This window comes from Homalodisca vitripennis, unplaced genomic scaffold, assembly GCF_021130785.1.
Source record: "Homalodisca vitripennis isolate AUS2020 unplaced genomic scaffold, UT_GWSS_2.1 ScUCBcl_4742;HRSCAF=11105, whole genome shotgun sequence".
NCBI lineage: Eukaryota > Metazoa > Arthropoda > Insecta > Hemiptera > Cicadellidae > Homalodisca > Homalodisca vitripennis.
In genome coordinates this window covers 2,187-22,068 of record NW_025780865.1, presented here as the reverse complement: position 1 = coordinate 22,068, position 19,882 = coordinate 2,187, and the positions used below count along the sequence as shown (strand labels likewise).

At 34.0% G+C, this 19,882-nt stretch overlaps 1 protein-coding gene across 1 annotated transcript; it reads right to left on the bottom strand.

Moving 5' to 3' along the window:
- Positions 1-3,513: 3,513 nt before the first annotated feature.
- On the bottom strand, positions 3,514-13,239 carry LOC124373062 (ATPase inhibitor A, mitochondrial-like). Its single transcript, XM_046831463.1, has 3 exons — positions 13,199-13,239; positions 4,401-4,545; positions 3,514-3,852 (listed from the first exon to the last, which is right to left on the bottom strand). The coding sequence occupies exons 1-3, from the start codon at positions 13,222-13,224 to the stop codon at positions 3,739-3,741; spliced, it is 285 nt and encodes a 94-aa protein (XP_046687419.1). The 5' UTR covers positions 13,225-13,239; the 3' UTR covers positions 3,514-3,738.
- Positions 13,240-19,882: the final 6,643 nt, after the last annotated feature.

The following is a 19,882-nucleotide window of genomic DNA, read 5'->3' as shown; positions in this document are numbered from 1 at the left end:
TTTTGCCACCTCTAGTTCCTAGTGAGCAGAAGCGATATTATGGTACCTTGATTGAAGAATGAGTATAATGATGCCGGCTAGAAATAATGCAAAATCAATGGTCACCATACATCATAATTTTAACAGCAAGGTAAGAAATACATCCAAAATCTTGATAATTATGTCTGGACACCTTGAAAACCCAGCCGAGGTTCAGTATGTGTCACACATTGTATGGAAGGATGGTCAGCTACAGAGACGGTATAGACGAGAAGAACAGTTTTTCCCCACCTGTTGGCTTAGAAGATTTGCCACCTCTAGTTCCTAGTGAGCAGAAGCGATATTATGGTACCTTGATTGAAGAACGAGTATAATGATGGTATAATAATGCCGGTTGGAAATAATGCAAAATAAATGGTCACCATACATCATAATTTTAACAGCAAGGTAAGAAATACATCCAAAATCTTGATAATAAAATTATGTCTGGACACCTTGAAAACCCAGCCGAGGTTCAGTACGTGTCAATAGACAATAGACAATATCCTTTATTACAATTTCTTCAAGAAATGTTACAGCGTCAAATTTAAGTCACATTGTCACACATTGTATGGAAGGATGGTCAGCTACAGAGACGGTATAGACGAGAGGATCAGTTTTTCCCCACCTGTGGGCTTAGAAGATTTGCCACCTCTAGTTCCTAGTGAGCAGAAGCGATATTATGGTACCTTGATTGAAGAATGAGTATAATTATGCCGGCTAGAAATAATGCAAAATCAATGGTCACCATACATCATAATTTTAACAGCAAGGTAAGAAATACATCCAAAATCTTGATAATTATGTCTGGACACCTTGAAAAACCCAGCCGAGGTTCAGTATGTGTCACACATTGTATGGAAGGATGGTCAGCTACAGAGACGGTATAGACGAGAAGAAACAGTTTTTTCCCCCACCTGTGGGCTTAGAAGATTTGCCACCTCTAGTTCCTAGTGAGCAGAAGCGATATTATGGTACCTTGATTGAAGAACGAGTATAATGATGGTATAATAATGCCGGTTGGAAATAATGCAAAATAAATGGTCACCATACATCATAATTTTAACAGCAAGGTAAGAAATACATCCAAAATCTTGATAATAAAATTATGTCTGGACACCTTGAAAACCCAGCCGAGGTTCAGTATGTGTCACACATTGTATGGAAGGATGGTCAGCTACAGAGACGGTATAGATGAGAAGAACAGTTTTTCCCCACCTGTGGGCTTAGAAGATTTGCCACCTCTAGTTCCTAGTGAGCAGAAGCGATATTATGGTACCTTGATTGAAGAACGAGTATAATGATGGTATAATAATGCCGGTTGGAAATAATGCGAAATAAATGGTCACCATACATCATAATTTTAACAGCAAGGTAAGAAATACATCAAAAATCTTGATAATTATGTCTGGACACCTTGAAAACCCAGCCGAGGTTCAGTATGTGTCACACATTGTATGGAAGGATGGTCAGCTACAGAGACGGTATAGATGAGAAGAACAGTTTTTTCCCTACCTGTGGGCTTAGAAGATTTGCCACCTCTAGTTCCTTGTGAGCAGAGGTGATATTATGGTACCATGTTTGAAGAACGAGTTTAATGATGGTATAATAATTCCGGCTGGAAATAATACAAAATCATGGGTCACCATAAATCACAATTCCTTGCACATCAAGCAAAGAAATACACCCAGTCTTAAAATTCATGTCTAGACACCTTGAAAAACCAGCCAAGCCTTATTTTGTTACACTTTGAATGGAATGATGGACAGTAACAGCCGGCTGGAATACTCATATACTCAACCTGCAAAAGTCTCCATTTAATTATGATTTAATGTACCTGCACGGCTAGCTGCTTAAAAATTATCAGTCTACAAGCTGTCTCTATCTTGCATGTGACACAAGACTGAGGGGTGGTGGGGTGTTCATTTTCTTCTTTACATTGTAAAACTATGTATGTATTGTAATACATGAGTAATAAAACTAATAGTATTTTTGTAATTGTTATGTTCTCAAACTAGGATCATTAATCTTAAAAACTTTGTTAAATTTACAGTATTGGTTTATTTGGGACCAAATATTTTTAATGAATTGAACAGAAAGTCCCTTTAAACTATGCTTGATTTTGTTTTGTTACAGGAATAACTCATAGATTTGTATTAAACATTTTTCACAAGATATTCAGTATAAGACAACACTAAAACAAACTGATTAAAAGTTATTAGTTCTCGTACAAGTATCATAGTTCATAAAGTATATTTGTGTTTCGTACATTGTATTAGAGGGTCATAATTCTGAAAAAGGGAATAACAAAGAGGACTTTCAAACAAAAAATAGCACAAAAATCTAGAAACCTACATTTTTGCTGATACCCCATAATCAAAGTACACTTCAATCAGTTCCGAAAAGGACCTTTCCTGCATAGTTTCATTGCAACATCCCCCCCCCCTTTATTGCAATCCCTGTAACCTTATTCTCTGTTTCAGGCAATGGTTGCATATTTAAGATGACTGGACTAGGATCTAATTAGAGCATTGGGATGATGAGAAAATTAAATAGAAGAGACGATTCACAATGTCAATAATTTGAGATGATTTTCTTCAAGTTTCGAAGGCAATGTTCATGAGATTGTAACTGCAGACATTCGAGAGATACTAATCAAAATACTCCTAGTTTTTGATAGCATGAATTGAGAGTATTCAGTTCAAAAGGTATACTCATAGTCTTTTTTGAGGAATTAGAATGCACTCTCTATTTTTGACAGGCTTAAATTTGCCACAATATTAGCAAACACACTGGTCTAGTATTAATGTTAAACACAAATAAGAAACATTAACTCTTGTGTCAGTGTTAGTAGAAGTGTTATTTATTTGAGGAAGTAAATACTTGAGTTGTGTTTTCCACTGAGATTGTCAATGTGTAGGACACAAGAGAGGTTGTTATCTTCTGCAATGCCGAGACACTTACTTTATTTCACTGTCTTAAATTATGTAATCTTGAACTGAATCACAAAAATATGAATATTATTTATAATTAGTTATTTTTAAATCTGATTTTACCAAGTATTTTTCTTTATTTCAACTATTTTTCAGGAAAAAGTATGTTTTTGTTTGGTTTAAAACATGTTGGTTTTCATTTAGTTTATATAACATACATTAAAATAAAAATGTATATAACAATTTTGGCCAACCATTCTTACACTAAATAATTTTTTATGCTTGGAAAAGTTTCATATTTAGTATAATATAGTTTTTCAAATTGCAATAATGGTTATGACAATACAAGACAAAAATCTTTTGTCGACACCATCAAACAATAAAAAGTATAAATAAATGTAGTAATTAGATATTATACAAAATTTTATAAAAGACTCATGCTCATATGTTAGTATGTATTTATACCAAATTCAAAAGAGTAAAAGAATAATCTACATGTAGACTATTTAATAGTGTTACTCAGCCTTTCAATCGTTTGGGGATAAATAATTAAGATGGTACATGGTATTTAATTTAATTTTTATTTATAAGCATAAACAATTTTTAAAGAACATTTAAATGAATAAAATTGTATAAATAAAAATATAAAAAAGCAAACTTTCCCTTGGTAGTAGTAAATACTGTGTGCCTTTTAACTTAACTAATTCCTGTAATACTTAGGATGCTATCATCAATAATAATTATTGTCATTGTACGCTAACTTATTTGTTGCCTTTTTCCAAATTGTTCACACGGCTCTTATTTCTCTTAATGGCTTCTTGGTGTCTTTTTTGATCTGTTCTTCATGAAAAGTTATTTCATCATTCAAATCCTCCTTCAATTTCACCAGTTGTTCTCGTTGCTGAAATATAAAAATATGTTTACATTCCTGTATAAACAAAACATTTGAAATTATACAATATCATAATTTTATAACCATATAGATAAAAATCTCACTTGATCATACACAAAATGTAAAACTACTTTTTACATTTTCATTAAATTGATGTTTAAGATTTATTTTTTTCCATTCTTGTAAAAAATGTTAAGACATTAATCAGAACAGCAATCTTATTAAATTACGTATAATGTTGGTACACTCCAGTAAAGATTCACTAACATGGAACTATCTGTTTTAAATTACATGAAATTAAAATTCAATAAATATTTGTTTTTATTTGAATATTCTTTCTAAGAAGTGGTAAGAAATAGAACCACTGAGGGATATGGAATACTTCCTAAAAGAAGTGGGCATCCAAGAGCACCAACAATTTGAAAATTAACAGTCTCAAAACAGTGTTCTTAAGCATTGTTGAGGTGCAGGGGAAAGTATTTTTATTTAAAATTCAGAATTGTAAGGAATGCCTTAAATTAATGTGTGATACAATATCTTAATGAGTTTAAACTCACTTGTTTATAAAAGAACTCTTCTTCATTAGCTGCTTCCATTTTACCAAAGGCTCCACCAGCTTCCCTTATAGATCCGCCACCACCACCTCCTTTGCCTGCACCACTTCCAAGATCTCCAACTTGACTTGAATTCATTCTAAGTTGACTGAAACATTAAAGTTGCAGATATTAAAACTAAATTGAATAGTTTTTTAAAAAGTAAAAAAATATTTAGTAGGTCTACTGTGATTTCAAGTCTCAAGCTATTCAATGCCGATATTTTATCTCTATGAACCGACTGTAGTAAAATACCCTTGAGTTTAAACCATAAGAACCATGTTAAATTTCATAAACTTTTACACACATTTTTCGTTGAAGAATTAGGACAGAGGTTTCATTTTTTTAAATCCAAATGCTTTTTAGTTTTTTTGTAGTACGTATATACTTTTTTAATATTAAACAAGTACAAAAAACGCCAAATATTTTCTGAATAACCAATAAAAATATACACACAGCTCTACCAAGCTAATATCTAATACAATCAAGTCACCTCACAGGTGTTCAATAAACCATAGGTAGGCATTCACCTTATCTTTTCCCATTATATTTAACCGTATTGTACGTCACCTACCAATTCTCGATTACTAATATATCTGTGTATTTAAATCATGCCACTTTCTCTACCCCAATCACTAATGCAGAAACCTGCTACACCAAAATGTCTGATGGTGATTGTGTTTTTTTGCTGCTTTGTCTTTAATACTCACATCTCCATCACCCTATGGAGCCTCTTTACACAAAAATTAACTGTTCCAAGAAAAGACCGCACAGAAATCCATCTGGACGTTGCTCTCTAGCCCCTTCTCCTTGACTATGGCTTCAAACAACTAATGAGTGATAGGTACAAATTAAAACATTGTGTAAATAACTGTACTAAAAAAAAAATCTTTATACCCTTTTTTCTTAATAAATAAATAAAACAACCTCTTTTTTACTGAAAGAGCCTTAGTCTCTGCACTTAGTTCTGAAAGAAAAGGACCTGTTGTTACTATGGTTCTCAAAGTGGCAGGTTCTCAGTTTACAGACTGCTAATAATCTTAGTTAAATCTCACCCTCGTTGCATCTCTTTTTCTTACTAATCATAATTCACGATCAGTAAGATAAATGCCAAACCAAATATGTTATTTATTGATCATTTTCATTTTATTCAGTTAATAAGTGAATTTCCATGTCTTGTACATTTTGTATCATAGTTTTGAATTTTTCTAAGTTGGAAAATTTATAAAAAATTTTTCTTATTAACATTTTGATAATCAGGTTACAAATCTGAAATCTAAATTTATAATCTAAATTGGATGAAATAATGAATTTAGTACTTAGTAATTTATATGAGTTAAGGTATATTGTTCACTCATGTTAGCATGTTTTGTGACTGAATGAGACATTACTTATTATAAAAAGAATATTTTTTTCTTAAGCTATGACCTCTTACTTAATTCTAACACTCCTATATTTGTTGCTCAATTTTAAAATTTAAAAAAAAATAAAATACAATATAAAATTTCTTGAAAATAATTTTTATTTTATTTTAAAATTAGATATTTCAGGCTTCAACAGATAAATTAAGTACATTTTCGGGCACTCATATTTTATTTTTTTATTCTTTTTTTTAATTCATACACTTTACATTACCCAACATGCTGTTTATAGTTAAATTACTTTAAAATATTATAATAAGAGATTTTTGTTTCTGACAGTCAACGTTACAGTTCCTACTATGAGTTTTTGTTCCTGTACATTTTGCACTTTAAAGAATACAATTTCTTTTTAAGATTATACAATTAAAGAGAAACATAAAAATAATCTTAAGTACACCCTCACACTTTTTAATATTTTTTTTAATCTGAAAATTAACCATACTAAAAACCTACTATTAGACAACTTAGATCACTGTTATGAAAAATTTAGAAAATGAGATTAACTATTTTGAGATTCAAATCAGTTGTTATTTTTTCAACATTCTTATTTATTTATTTACTTACAGTATACACCATTTCACATTTGATATAGGTATTATGAAAATACAAAAGGCTTGATAAAACAACTTACATAAATAGTTTACATGCATACATGCTAAAGCAAACAAAAGCAAAAAATAAGCAAAACAAGTGCCAAATAACATCAACATCGTGAATAAAAAGAAAAATTACAACAGCAATATATGTAGTTCATAAACAAGTGCAACATGAAGGTTGATCCGTAAAAAAAAACTTAATTAAAGTAGCGTATAAATTATAGAGTTACTTATATACTACTGAGACATACATATGCATATGAGCAAATACAATACGAAAGAAAAAATAAAGATTAGCGTAGCCTATGTTCATTAATATATAAAAAAAATATCTCAAGAAACCATTTCCATTTTGAAAAATATAAAAACATGCTACAATACATGCAAATTTTGATGCCATTATAATAATATATGAACAAAAGTGTTAAGAAAACAGCAAGCAATATATAACATTCACAAGAAACCATTTCTATTTAGCGAAATATAAAATACGCGACAATACATGCAGAGTTTGATGCCATTAAATATAAACAAAAAAAAAAAACAAAACAAAACAAAACCAGCAAGCAAAATATAACGTTCAGTGTCAGAGTTTCACGTGTGGCCAGAGAGATATTTAGTGACCTCCCTCTTGAATGATGTGTCGGACATGCTGAACAAATCAATATGCGCAGGAAAGACCATTTCCCAACCTGTGAATTCTCGGTATTGTACTGTTGTACGCATAGTTCGTAGTGAGGAATTCCCTCTCGAAAAGCTGCACAGATCTTGAAGATGGTCGAGGACAACGAAGACTGATCCTCTCTAAAAGTCTCGGGGAATCACAAGACAACGACAAAATCTTCTTCAAGAACATCAGGTCAGCAATTTGGCGTCTGGTGCTCAAGGGTAGGAGCCCAAAGTGGCGTTGCAGATCTTCAACAGGAACCCCGTCGTAGGCAAATCCAAGTCTCAACCCAATCAGCCTGATGAATCTTATCTGAATTCTTTCAACGAGTTCAACCTGACCCAACAGGTAGGGAGACCATACCGGCGAACAGTATTCCAATATTGGTCGAACCAACTGGACGTACAGGGCCCGAAGTGTCCATGGTGAAAACCTATCTCGAGAAGTCCTAAATATAAGACTGAGGGCAATAGTGGCTTTCCTAGTAATTGCAGACAGATGCTGTTCAGGGCTCAGTGACGAGGACAAGATAACTCCCAAATCCTTAACTGTACTTGAGCGATTCAGTATGGTTCCTTCCATCTCGTAGTTGAAGACTATGACCCTAGCTGAGCGATGGAATGAGACCACAGAGCACTTTGCGAAATTTATATCCATGCCATCCCGCACAAACCAGGAGACGACCACTTTCCAAGTCGGATTGCAGAGAGGCGCAGTCTTGAAGTGAGGATATCTCCCTATATACCTTGGCGTCATCTGCGAACATTAACAGGCTAGACGATGTGACGACATTCTGAAGGTCATTAATGAAGATAGAAAAAAGGGCAGGTCCCAGCAGAGAACCCTGAGGCACCCCAGACACCGCCTCAAATGCAAAAGATGTCCCACCAGCATGACGCACGACGAGGAGACGATTCGTCAGGTAACTCTCGAACCACATCAAGAGAGATCCAGTCACTCCCCAAGTCCTAAGTTTTGCTAGGAGATGAATGTGGCTTATCCTGTCGAAAGCCTTTGACAAATCAAGATAAAACGCAATCGACCTGGTGGCCCAATCTGAAGGAGGATGTAATGTCATTCTGCAAAGTCACAAGATTGGTTGTTGCCGACCTTCCCCTCATAAAACCGTGTTGAGCTGGAGAGATGATGTTCTTGGCTTCAAAATGAAAGTCTACGTAAGACCAAGGACTCAAAAACTTTGGCTAGGGCAGGCTGAATTGCAACAGGTCTGTAGTTCTTGGCATTTACTGGATCACCACTTTTCAGGATAGGTGTAATAAAGCTCGACTTCAGGTTCTTAGGGAATATGCCCAGAGTTAAAAGAGCATTGAAATATTGGGTGACATGTGGAGCCAAGATACCACTACAAAACTTCAATACTATTGGAGGAATCCCATCTGGCCCCGCACCCTTCCTTTCATCCAGCCCAGCTAGTGTCTCCTCCACTTCTTCACATGAGATGTGAAAACCTGACAGATGGAATGAGGTTTCCAGCTCCAAAGGAACTGGAAGTGTTTGTGGGAGCCTGTATACAGAAGAGAAATATGAAGCAAAACAAGTCACATATGCCCTTCGGGGTGTCCGCTGTCACGTTGTCAAGGTACAGGTTGGAAAGTGATGAAGACTTGCGTTTCATATTCCCCTGATGTGTCCCCAGAAGACCTTCACATTGCTTGATATGGAGTTTTCAATACGAAGTATATAGTCCCTGTAACAGGAAGAGGATAGAGTCTTACACCTTGCACGAACACTACGAAATTCCAAGTAGTCAGAGTCTTTTAATGATTTTTTGAACTTGACGTGCAGCTTCTTTTTCAAAAATGACTAGTGCCTTCAGCTCTAATGAAAACCAACAAGGGAAGTTGCGTTTTCCAAGTACTTTCGTGGGGGTCAAGTCCTTGATCACCCCACTGAGAGAGCCACAAAAATCAATGAATGCAGTCTCCACACTGTCCCCCATCACGTTGTTTAGTACTGGATACGGCCAACCCTGAATCACTCTAAATATCTCAAACAGATCACTCCTCCTAAAGTCGTAGATAAGGGTCCTGTTATTATCAGTGACTGGTTTGAAACATGGAATGGTAATATCGAGAGCTGGATGATGTGATTCCACCTGAATAAGGCGATCCAGAGACCTTCGGACACTGATGTCTATCCTGGAAGAGAAAACTAGATCCAGTAATATTCCACGCTCGTTGTTAACAACCGTTGACCTGTGTAAGATTGAAGATATGGGCAAGATCTTTGATTGGCTGGCACGCAGGATCATGAAATTGAGAGCAGAGAGGATCCCAATCCGCGTTGGGGAGGTTAAAATCGCCCAACAAACAGGATAGGTTCAAAATTTTCAGAGGTGAGGAGCAGCTCTTCGACAATTGAGGCTTAATCAAAGTATTGGCTTCAGGGCACGTTAGGTGGAAGGTAGACTCCGCCGACCAGCATCCGATGACTAGATGATACTTTGACAGTAGCAAAAACACATTCTACAGATCTATTCTTTGGGTATGATTTCTTGGGATAGTATGTTGTCATTTATTGCAAGCAAAAACACCTCCCCCCGCTAACCTTAGATGAGGTCAGTTCTGAACGATCACAACGAAATATATTATAATTTTGCAAACCAAGCTCAGCACTACAAATGTCAGCAGATAAATTAGTTTTCAACCAGTATTAATATATCATAATTATGGCAGACAGATATTGATTGTTGCAATGAGGTAAACTTTGTCCTTAAGCCGTTGACATTTTTGGAATTAGAGAGTTCCAAAACTGACTGGTTTACCCCAGCATTTTCTAGTTTTTCGGCTCGAAGGTAGTTATAACAGGGTGATCCTTTCAAGTAACGTATAGTGATGTTACTTTCCCCATTCATCCCTGGCGTCTCCCCAGTTCATCCCTCAGCTTCTTAAGATATTGCCGTTCCTTCATGGTGCGATCTCTCGATATAGAAATGTCAGAGAGGGCGGGATCAACATCAGAAATTGGTGCCTCCTAAGAGAAGCGCTAACAAACTGCAATCGGCGTCTTCTACCGAACAAAAAACAACTTTCAGTGGTCTATCTTTATCTTTTAATGGCTTGCCCAACCTGAAAATTTTTAGGCCGTTGACATGAATGCCGATATTCAAGGCATCAATTACCTTTGAAATCAGCAAAGTGTCATGCTCTTTTTTAGTTTTGGTGTCCTTTGCTCAAGCTCTCCTTGAGGTTAAAGATAATAACATTCCTTTTCCTAAATAGATGCTCGTTGATTTCTTGGATTACAAATCTCCTCAGAATTCACCCCCACTGTAATTTTCTCGTGTCTGTTTGATTTTGGCTATTTCGTCGTGGATTACTTTAATATCCGTCTCATTTGAGGTCACTCTCGGTTCCAATAAATCTACAGTAGCCTTAATAGCTTGGATATCGGTCTTGATTTCCGAAATTCCTGCAATTATACCGTCAATTATGTCAAGCTTATCGAGTTTCTGCACTATTTACAGCGAATTGGGTCGTTCAGCATGAAGATAGGTCATCCGCGTAAAACGTTGCAGTCTACGCGCTCCGCATTTCCATTGAACTTATTGAACTCATCCTGCTGATTAACATGTAAATTTTAAAGTGGGGAAGATAATAACAAAAAAGGCGATTTGTTTTCCTCATACAGAGCAAAAATCTGCTTTTCTCTGCACTACTCGTACAAAACTATTATGAGCAGGCTACACCAAAACAGTCTAATGAGACTTGAGGCGATGTTGCCATACACTGCTGACCACCAGCTGTTTCTGCTATGGCGTTGGCTATGGTCATATATAGTCATGCTTTTATTAACATGAATTATTCTCTATAATTACTGTACCTACATCAATTTTATTAGTATTGAAATATTGTTACGAACTGAAAGTTTGAGATGAAAACAGGTGTTGGAAAGATGAAATTGGACCTAAAAGTAGTAACTCAAATGATCAAATATCAAATAAAGCAAAAATGTAATTTCTCTGTTCCTGTTTATTTTGTATTGTGTGATATATCAACTTCAATTAATTAACTTTTTCTGTTTTATTTTTGTTTAAAAAAACAGAGATGTCAATCACTTTTTAATCCTTAATTTTGCCCATCCTCATGGGCCACTAATCTCAAATCTATTCACATAAGTTATTGATAACAAAGTGCTAGTCCACAAACAGGATTGGAACCTGCACGATATCTAACTTAGATACAGAGTCTAATGTTTTAAACCGCACGGCAATCACTACAACCCGAAAGGCTAGTATTTATATTACTATTGAAGCATACTACAAAATAAAAAGAGATTATTTACGAAATCGACTAAAATTAATTATTAAAAAATATTGAATTTAGTTAACATGGTAATTCTCTGTCCCTGTCTACTATTTGTTATCGCATGATATAGGTAGGTTCTTACATAAATTTAATATTTAGAGAACTTGAGTGTTCTGAGTTTGAACTTGGGTCACCGTATATAGTAAGTGGCCACCACATCAATCATATAAGGATACCAAATTAACCATTAGAAATATCTAAACTATTGAATACAAAAACATTCTAATTAATTATAGTTCATTTACAGTTAATCATTGGCAGCTCTTTTTAACGCTATTATGACTGCCCAGCACGTTTTCTTCTACAGTAGATCAGCTGCATCAAATCTGGTGTTTATTAAGATATCCTCTCAGCTTACCAAAGAGGCCTACCAAGTCGACAGTGTATACATAGGCTGGAAAGCCTTTGACAGGATAAGCCACAAGCACCTACTGGGGCTAAAATGTGTGCTCTGGGCGTTGATGGTGTCCAATGCTGGAATGGTTTCGTAGCTATGTAAGTAATTGCTATCTAATCAGATATAACGGAAGTGAATCTGCAGCCTTTCCTATACCATCTGGAATTCCCCCAGGGTTCTGGGTCCTATGTCTATTTAATCATGTTTATAAATTATTTGGTTCTTGTCATCAAACACTCCCAAGATTATACTTCTTTAAGATGACTCTAAAATTTATGAAGAAGTGACTTTTAAAATTGATTGCAGAGATCTACAATCTGACCTGAACAATTTTCTTACATTGTGCTTCGATAATAAAATGGAGCTTTATGTGTTTAAATGTACAGTGCTTTTTGCACCCGACAAGCTGGCATGATAAATTTAAACTACTCACTTGGAAACAAACCACTCAGAGGGTTTTCAGTGGTTAAAGACCTTAGAATGATATCATTGACATTGAGTCCTGATAGTCACCTGAATGCTATCAGCCGTAGGTCCAAAATTCAGCTCTTTTTTATAAGCAGAAAAATCTGAACATAGTTTTTCTCTCGGAGCCAACTATTTTATACTCTCTTGGAGTACTGTTCTCTGTTCTGGTCGCCCTTTTAATTGGGTGAGATTGATTAACTTGAGGGATTTTAAAGGAGGTTCCTCCACTGGCATGCAGCTTTGCTTCTAGTATGCTGATTTGCCTGTGGACAATATTGGCCAACTCTTTGGACTTCATTCTTAAAAGTGCCTTGACGCAGCTGAAGAGGTTGTTTACTGCCTGAGTGAACTTACCTAAATTATTGGGGAGAATTGAGTTTCCGTACCTTCAGCTTTCCAGAACGTAGTTAAGTTTTTACATAGGAAATTCGGTTCAACATTTTTGTTTAAGTAGTTTAGATGATCATGAATATCAATGATTTAATTGTAGTGGTAACCATTTACTATCTTGAGGAATGTTTTTCTTATGCACTAGTAAATTAGTGTAGAGCATTAAATTTTAAATAGAAAATAATCATTAAAACCAAATGAATCACTTCAGTAACTTTTATCAAAATTAATTTAATGTGATGGAGGAGAAGACATTCAGTGATACTAGGCTATGTAAAATGATGCATAATATCAACAATTAGTAAAATATTTACACTTATAATATATTTCAAGCAGTTGCATACTGAATCAATTAATTATGCAATTTTACTCTACTTGCAATTCCCGAAAGTTTTCGTGTTGCAGCTTAACATGCTTGGTGCAACTGGATTATGACCTCCTAACAATCAATTGACCTTGTAATTGGAGATAAGCCACTTATTAATTTCATTATACCTCAGAAAATCTGATTTTCTTCTCATAATACCAAATAGTATTCAGTCGAAAAGAACTCTCAAATTTAGTGTACAAATATTTAGCTTTTAAATAAAAAATAGACCATTATGGCAATCGAGTAAACAATCAAAATTTGCCGTGTCATGAGCAGAACTTTTAAATAGAACACTTACGAAAAGACAAATCCCTCTTGCTAAATTAGGTCTTAACAGTCGAGTACACAGTGACATTATGATCTTAAATGTTTCTATTTTTGCTTAGTGCACAGTTGGTTATAAAATTTACTTTGACGACCGGCCAATCTGGACTTCACAACCTCAGCTACCTACAATTACAGTTTTGATACACTTTTACAGCACGGCAATACTCGTTATTACTATTGCACCTCCACAACTGAAAATTTAATAAAATCAGGCTCTGTGCAGTGCTCATCTGAGACGCACTCTGCTGCATAGAATAATTATGTCATATGGTTTACTACTCCACAGCCAACCAACTCTTTTCTATATAAAACATATCTTCAAATTAAAATAGAATACTTTCTCTAAATGCTGCTTCTATATTAAAATTAGATACTCTGTACATATCGGTTAAACCTTTTTATATAAAGGTTATAGACTAAATAACGTCTGAATCGATACATGTAAATAAAAATTTTAATGTCTAAAAGACCAAGTTTTTGTTTTGATTTTCATTATAAATCTGGTACTCAACTTCCTACAAAACGCTGAAATAAATAAGTCAAGTTCCGTTATTTTAGCTCAACTAGTTAGTTTGTAAATTAACGTTCAAACCAGGGTATCTATACTTTTTTGATGTAAGACTAGGATTATACTTTCAAATGGATATGAATATAGCGACCTAGTGCAATTGAAGCCGTGTGAGAGTTTGTATTATCCTGGATTATGTAACCATTTCTAGGAAAGTTCTATAAACAAGAGTATAATAGTTAAGGGGAGCAAATCGATGAAAATTAAAAAAATTAGAAAAATTTTTTATTGCATTTTTTAATAGTTTAAAGTGTTATTTTAAAAATATGTAAGTATTAATGCTCAAATAAATTTATAAATTACCAAAAAAAATTCTACACAAACAAAAGATGTTCACTAGTTTTTTGCAGCAGTTCGTAAGATGTTGGCTGACACAATCATATATATCATGTGTGTTAGTTATAAGTATGTTATGGCTTTGCTCTGTTGGTCAACCTGGTACTGACAACTGGGAATACAGATGACAGAAAGAATATTGCTTTATTTGTTTTGATATGCTTAGGAGGTTTGTTATATGTGTTTTGTGTCGGATAATTGTGTTTTACTAAAAGTGTTGCACTTTATTCATAGTTAGTGGTAGATTAGGAGTGTGTATTGTTTCTTGAAGTGTTTTACAACTTCTTATAACCATGCCAAGAGCAAAGGTTAGTTACAAAACTAAAATCTAAACGTGAGTTTAGAGGAAACAAGTACCGTAAGTTGGACTCTAAATCTAGGCCTACCCAAACAGATTCTGCTAGCCCTAGCCCTAGGCCTACTACTAATGCCAAACATTAGCTCTGCTTCTAAAAAACTGTCCTTTGATAAATATGACAATTATGAAGGAAACTGGAATGGGTAGTGTTATTTTGGATCTTAGTTTATTTAGTGAGCAATTAAAAAAATTTGTAAAATGTAAATTCTGCGATAGCGAAGACTGCATAGAACTTTGTACTACGGATAAGAAAAGATTTGGATTGGCTGTGAATATTGAACTGAAATGTTGTGTTTGTTTGGAATCAACTAATTTTTACAACTCTAAAAAAAATGAGAATGGAAAATATGAGGTAAACTTGAAATTTATTTACGGCATGAGAACGATCGGAAAAGGTAATCAGTGCAGGTAACATTCTGTGTTCATTATTAGACTTACCTTTACCACCTCAAAAAATAGGACCTTGTAGTAACATAATATATCAGGCTGTTGAAAATTGTGCTAGTGAAAGTATGAAGCAGGCAATTGAGGAAGCTGTGTCTGTAAATGAGTGTGAAGAAACGTCAAAAAGAGATTTGACGGTTTGTTTAGATGGGTCTTGGCAAAGGAGGGGACACAAGGTCCACTGAATGGGGTTGTCAGCGTAACATCATTAGATACTGGCAAGGTGTTGGATGTTTTCCATAATGTCCAAATACTGTCAAATCTGCACTGTACATGAAAATAAAAAAAAAATAGTACCTGATTCATATATGTTCCAAAAACTACGAAGGGTCAAGTGGCGGCATGGAAGTTGCGGGTGCCCTAGATGTTTTCCGAAAGTCCAGAGATCGAAATGTACGGTATGTACGATACTTAGGAGATGGTGACAGCAATGGTTTTAAAAAAGGTGGTTGACGATAAGCCATATGGAGATGAAGTAGAAGTAAGAAAACTGGAATGCGGTCAATCATGTCAAGAAGAGAATGGGGAGCAGACTAAGGGAATTGAAGAAACGGTTGGGAAAAACAAAACTAAAAGATAAATAGAGCAATAGGGGGCAAGAATAGGCTAACAAATAATGACATAGACAAGCTGCAAGAATATTATGGCCTAGCTATAAAAAGAGGTGGATCAGATCTTCAACAAATGGTTAAAAATGTGTGGGCGAACTTATTTCCACAAAATATCGAATGATGACACTCCGCAACATGGCCTATGTCCAAAGGGGCCGGAGTCGTGGTGCGGTTATAATTAAAGCCGAAGCCCTAACATCAGACTTTCAGCCATAAGTTCACACAATTTGCCCATATGAAGTGATGGTACAGATCAAAACAAATTTATAGAGATTTAGCCAATCCGGATCTTCTAAAAAAATGCCTTGACCAAAAGACTCAAAACCAGAACGAAAGTTTCAACAATGCCGTCTGGTCTAAGGTGCCTAAAAATGTTTTTGTAAGGCTAAACACTCTAAAACTTGGCATATATGATGCAGTTTTAACTTTTAATAATGGATTCACCAGCAAATTGGATGTGTATAACAAGCTAGGAATTCAAACTGAGCGAGAAGTCTGTTGCCGCATTGCGAAATTTTGATACAATACGATTGAAAAAGGCAGAAAAATCTGCTTTAGACATGACCAAGGAGGCTAGAGTTGCTAGGAGGAAAAGAAAACTTGCATTAGAAGAGGAAAATGAAGACCCAGATGACCCTGAGTACGGAGCTGGGATGTTTTTAGCAGCCAAAGGTTAGTTTAGCAGTCATTTTTGCCTTTACCGGACATTTCCCGGAAACTTGGTTTTTTTCATATAAAGGTACATGTATCTAAAAAACTATAAATGCTAGAGAATTGAAATTTGGTATGCATATAGAACAGTGCAATTCCAAATGGTGTTGCATCTTTTATCATTCTATCTAAAAAAACAAATGAGAAAAAAAATTTTTTGGTATAAAAAAATAATTTTTTTACACAACAATATTTAAAAATTCCTAAAAAAATTTTTTTTACAGATTTTTTTACTAAAGTTGCAAGAGATGTTTATAAAGGAGTACTCTTTGCCTACAAAAAAATTTGAAGGTTGTAACTTATTTAGTTTTGACAATACATGTACCTAAAGTTTGTAAAATTTAACATGCGCGGGATAGGAACGACCCGCTCCCCTTAATAAACAGATTGAAATACTCACTAATGTAGCATAAACATTCGTTTTCTAATAAACGTTCTATACTGAAAGTTCGAAGTTTCGTATACCATTTTTTTTTATACATTAAGTCATCTTTTAATTTAAGCCGTTGATCCCCAGGTTAAGTGTTATCGAGGACTTCTTAGTCCTTAACTTCGCTTGGTAAAATAAGGCAATTTTTACTTTACTATGCTTTTTAGAAGAGGTTCAAGTTTAAATGTGACCTTTATCTAAAAATATTTGTTCGCGTTTAGAATTCTGTCTTGTGGTGAGTTGCATGAATACAAACATTTTATTAAGCATAATTACATACGATAAAAAAAAAATCAACATTTAAAGTGAATAAGAATGTTGAGTTTATCTCCAGTATGCCTAACTAAATTTAGCGCTACATTCTCTCGTTGAAATCAAACCTTCCACCATAGCTACGTCATATTTAACAAAACAAATTTAATGGAATTAGTAACCGATTATATTAATATATAAAATGTTATTGTTGTGTTATATTTTCAGATATTGTTAATCACTGTTATATAAATTACAGTTTGAGTTATTCGTAATATATGCATGAATATATATGGAAATGTTTGCAGTTATTTAAATATTGTTTTATTTATTTTATGTTAGTGATATAAATGTATTTATTGTAATAAATTATTCATTATTATCTATTTAATACTTTTAACATTTGTTTCACTGTTACCTATTTTTGAGTGCCATGAAACCCTTATTTTTGTTAGTAGTAAATATTTTACATTGTTATTTTTTTTTTTAATTGATTGTTATTTAGTAATTTTAGTTCTTTGTGTTTTAAAATGCTCTAAAGCTAAGCATTGAGTCAAATTAAAGTATTATAGAAGCAACTGCCAAAAAAATAATTATTGAATGATAAAAACAATTATAATAGACTATTTAATTTCTTATTAATAAACTAAAGAAATAGATAGCACAGATGACACCGCACGCACGTTACAGTGTATGGGTCGTGTTGCAGTTTTGTTGTTAACTTTCTATAAATAAAGGCATTCGACTTTCTTTTATACTCCATGTTTTTCTGACTTTTAAAGCATTTTGTTAATGGTATTAAAACGATACATTGCCTATAATATATTATAGCTAAGGTCTTGTATCTCGATACTGAAAATGTAATTGGTTTGATGGAAACTGTCAGTTTGATGAGAAAAAAGTTTAAAATGTCCTCGTCCTCTTTTAAGAAGAGATGAATTTCGAATTTTTCACTTCCTAGGTCTAAGTCGATCTGTACTCAGACCTAGTTCAAACTGACCAGAGTTAGAAAAAATATTAAAAAAACCAAACTGTCAGTTTGATGGAAAAAATTAAAATGTCCTCGTCCTGTTCTCAGAGATGGATTCAAGTTTTTCACTTCCAAGTCGGTTCGGTTTTAGTAGGTGAATTTGACCATTTGTTGTAGTGCGTAAAATTATTGATGATTGTTTGGATTGTAATATGTTTTAATAATTTTAATGTGTATTTTAGAATGTTTAAGGGTTTCTTGATAAGGTAAGCTAAAATTTTAGTAGTTTATGATTGCTTTATTTGTGATATTAGTAATTATCTTTCATATTGGTTTATTAACTAAATTGAGGTTATACTTTCTAACCTGACGGTGATTATATTTAGCCTATATGTCAGATTATATTTTGTTTAAAATTATTTTAAAATTAAGTTTCATGTAACTGCTTCAGTTTATTATCAGTTATTGACTGCCTACTCTGTTACATTAGGGTCATTCCATGTCAATTCAACCAGGTCATTTCACCAAACACCTCAGATTTTTTATGAAACTTGGTACATTTGTTCTATATATAGAGATTAATAACACCACCAAATTTTAAATTTTTATCTCACATAACTTTTTTAGTTATGGCACTTTAAAGTTTGGTCGTTTCTCAGTTTCCGAGCATTGGATAGTGCCCAGTAAAACGATGTATTAGGATAGAAAAAAAAATTTCTCATTCACTTATTTGGCACCCAATTCTTGGTGAAATTTTTAAGGTAGGTTTATATAAGTATAAGGAAGTTAAAAAAATATATAACATAACCCTAAGCTAAGCATAAAATATTATATAAAAAATATTTTTTGAACTTTTTACAATTTAAAAAACGGGAACATGGCTCTCAGCGTAAAATTAAATATCTCAAAAAGGGAATGAGATAATCAAGAATTTTTTCCCCCATAAATTATCTATATGAAATGGGCTTTAATTTAATAAAATAAAAGTTTTGTGTATTTTTCTTCCTTCTATTTATTGATACCATTGAAAGTGACATTATATTACTTTACGAGCAATGTGAAGTTCGCCTGGTTTCAATAAATGGGTATAGCTTGTTAAACAAGGATAAATTACATTTTTATGTTTTGGAAATCATAATTCACCCTTTTCACTGTACTTATTTTAAGGCTTTGAAAGTTAATGAACCATTAGCTTTTCAATTAATTTTATGCACTCTGGTGAGAATTGATATGTTTCTTCCAGTCGAGGTGTGTGGAGGCTCAACCACTGCAAGGATGTGTGGAATCGGCACATCACATATATCATCTCGTTTTGGCCAGTAAAATGAGGGGGATGGTCCTGCTGGATGAAGAAATTTTACTGTAGCGTCTCCATCTTCCTTGGCAACATTTGTTATTATCCCAAAGAACCAAAGATTGTCGTATTTACAAGCAAATGTAGCGTGAGGGGTACAAATCTTCTTCTCTTACATTTAAGGCCAACCCTCTCCCTTAAATTGTACGTTAGGCTAGGATGTTCATCAGTACTAATTCGCCTTGCTTCTAATGTTCCTGAAGAGTCCAAGGGTCTAAAGTTGTGAAAACTTCTGGTACCTGGAAGAGTATTAAGGTTTTCAAAACGTGTTTCAAGCTGTCGGCGAACATCATCTGCTGATTCTTTTGAAATGAAATGGAAATTTTATTTTGGATATGTTTGATTTACAAAACTCGTAAAAGGTAGCTGCTGTTAGTATTTGATCTTGAAGAGGCCTTTGAAGACTTGCTTTTCTCGCCAACCTTTTAACAGTTTCCCCCAATACCGT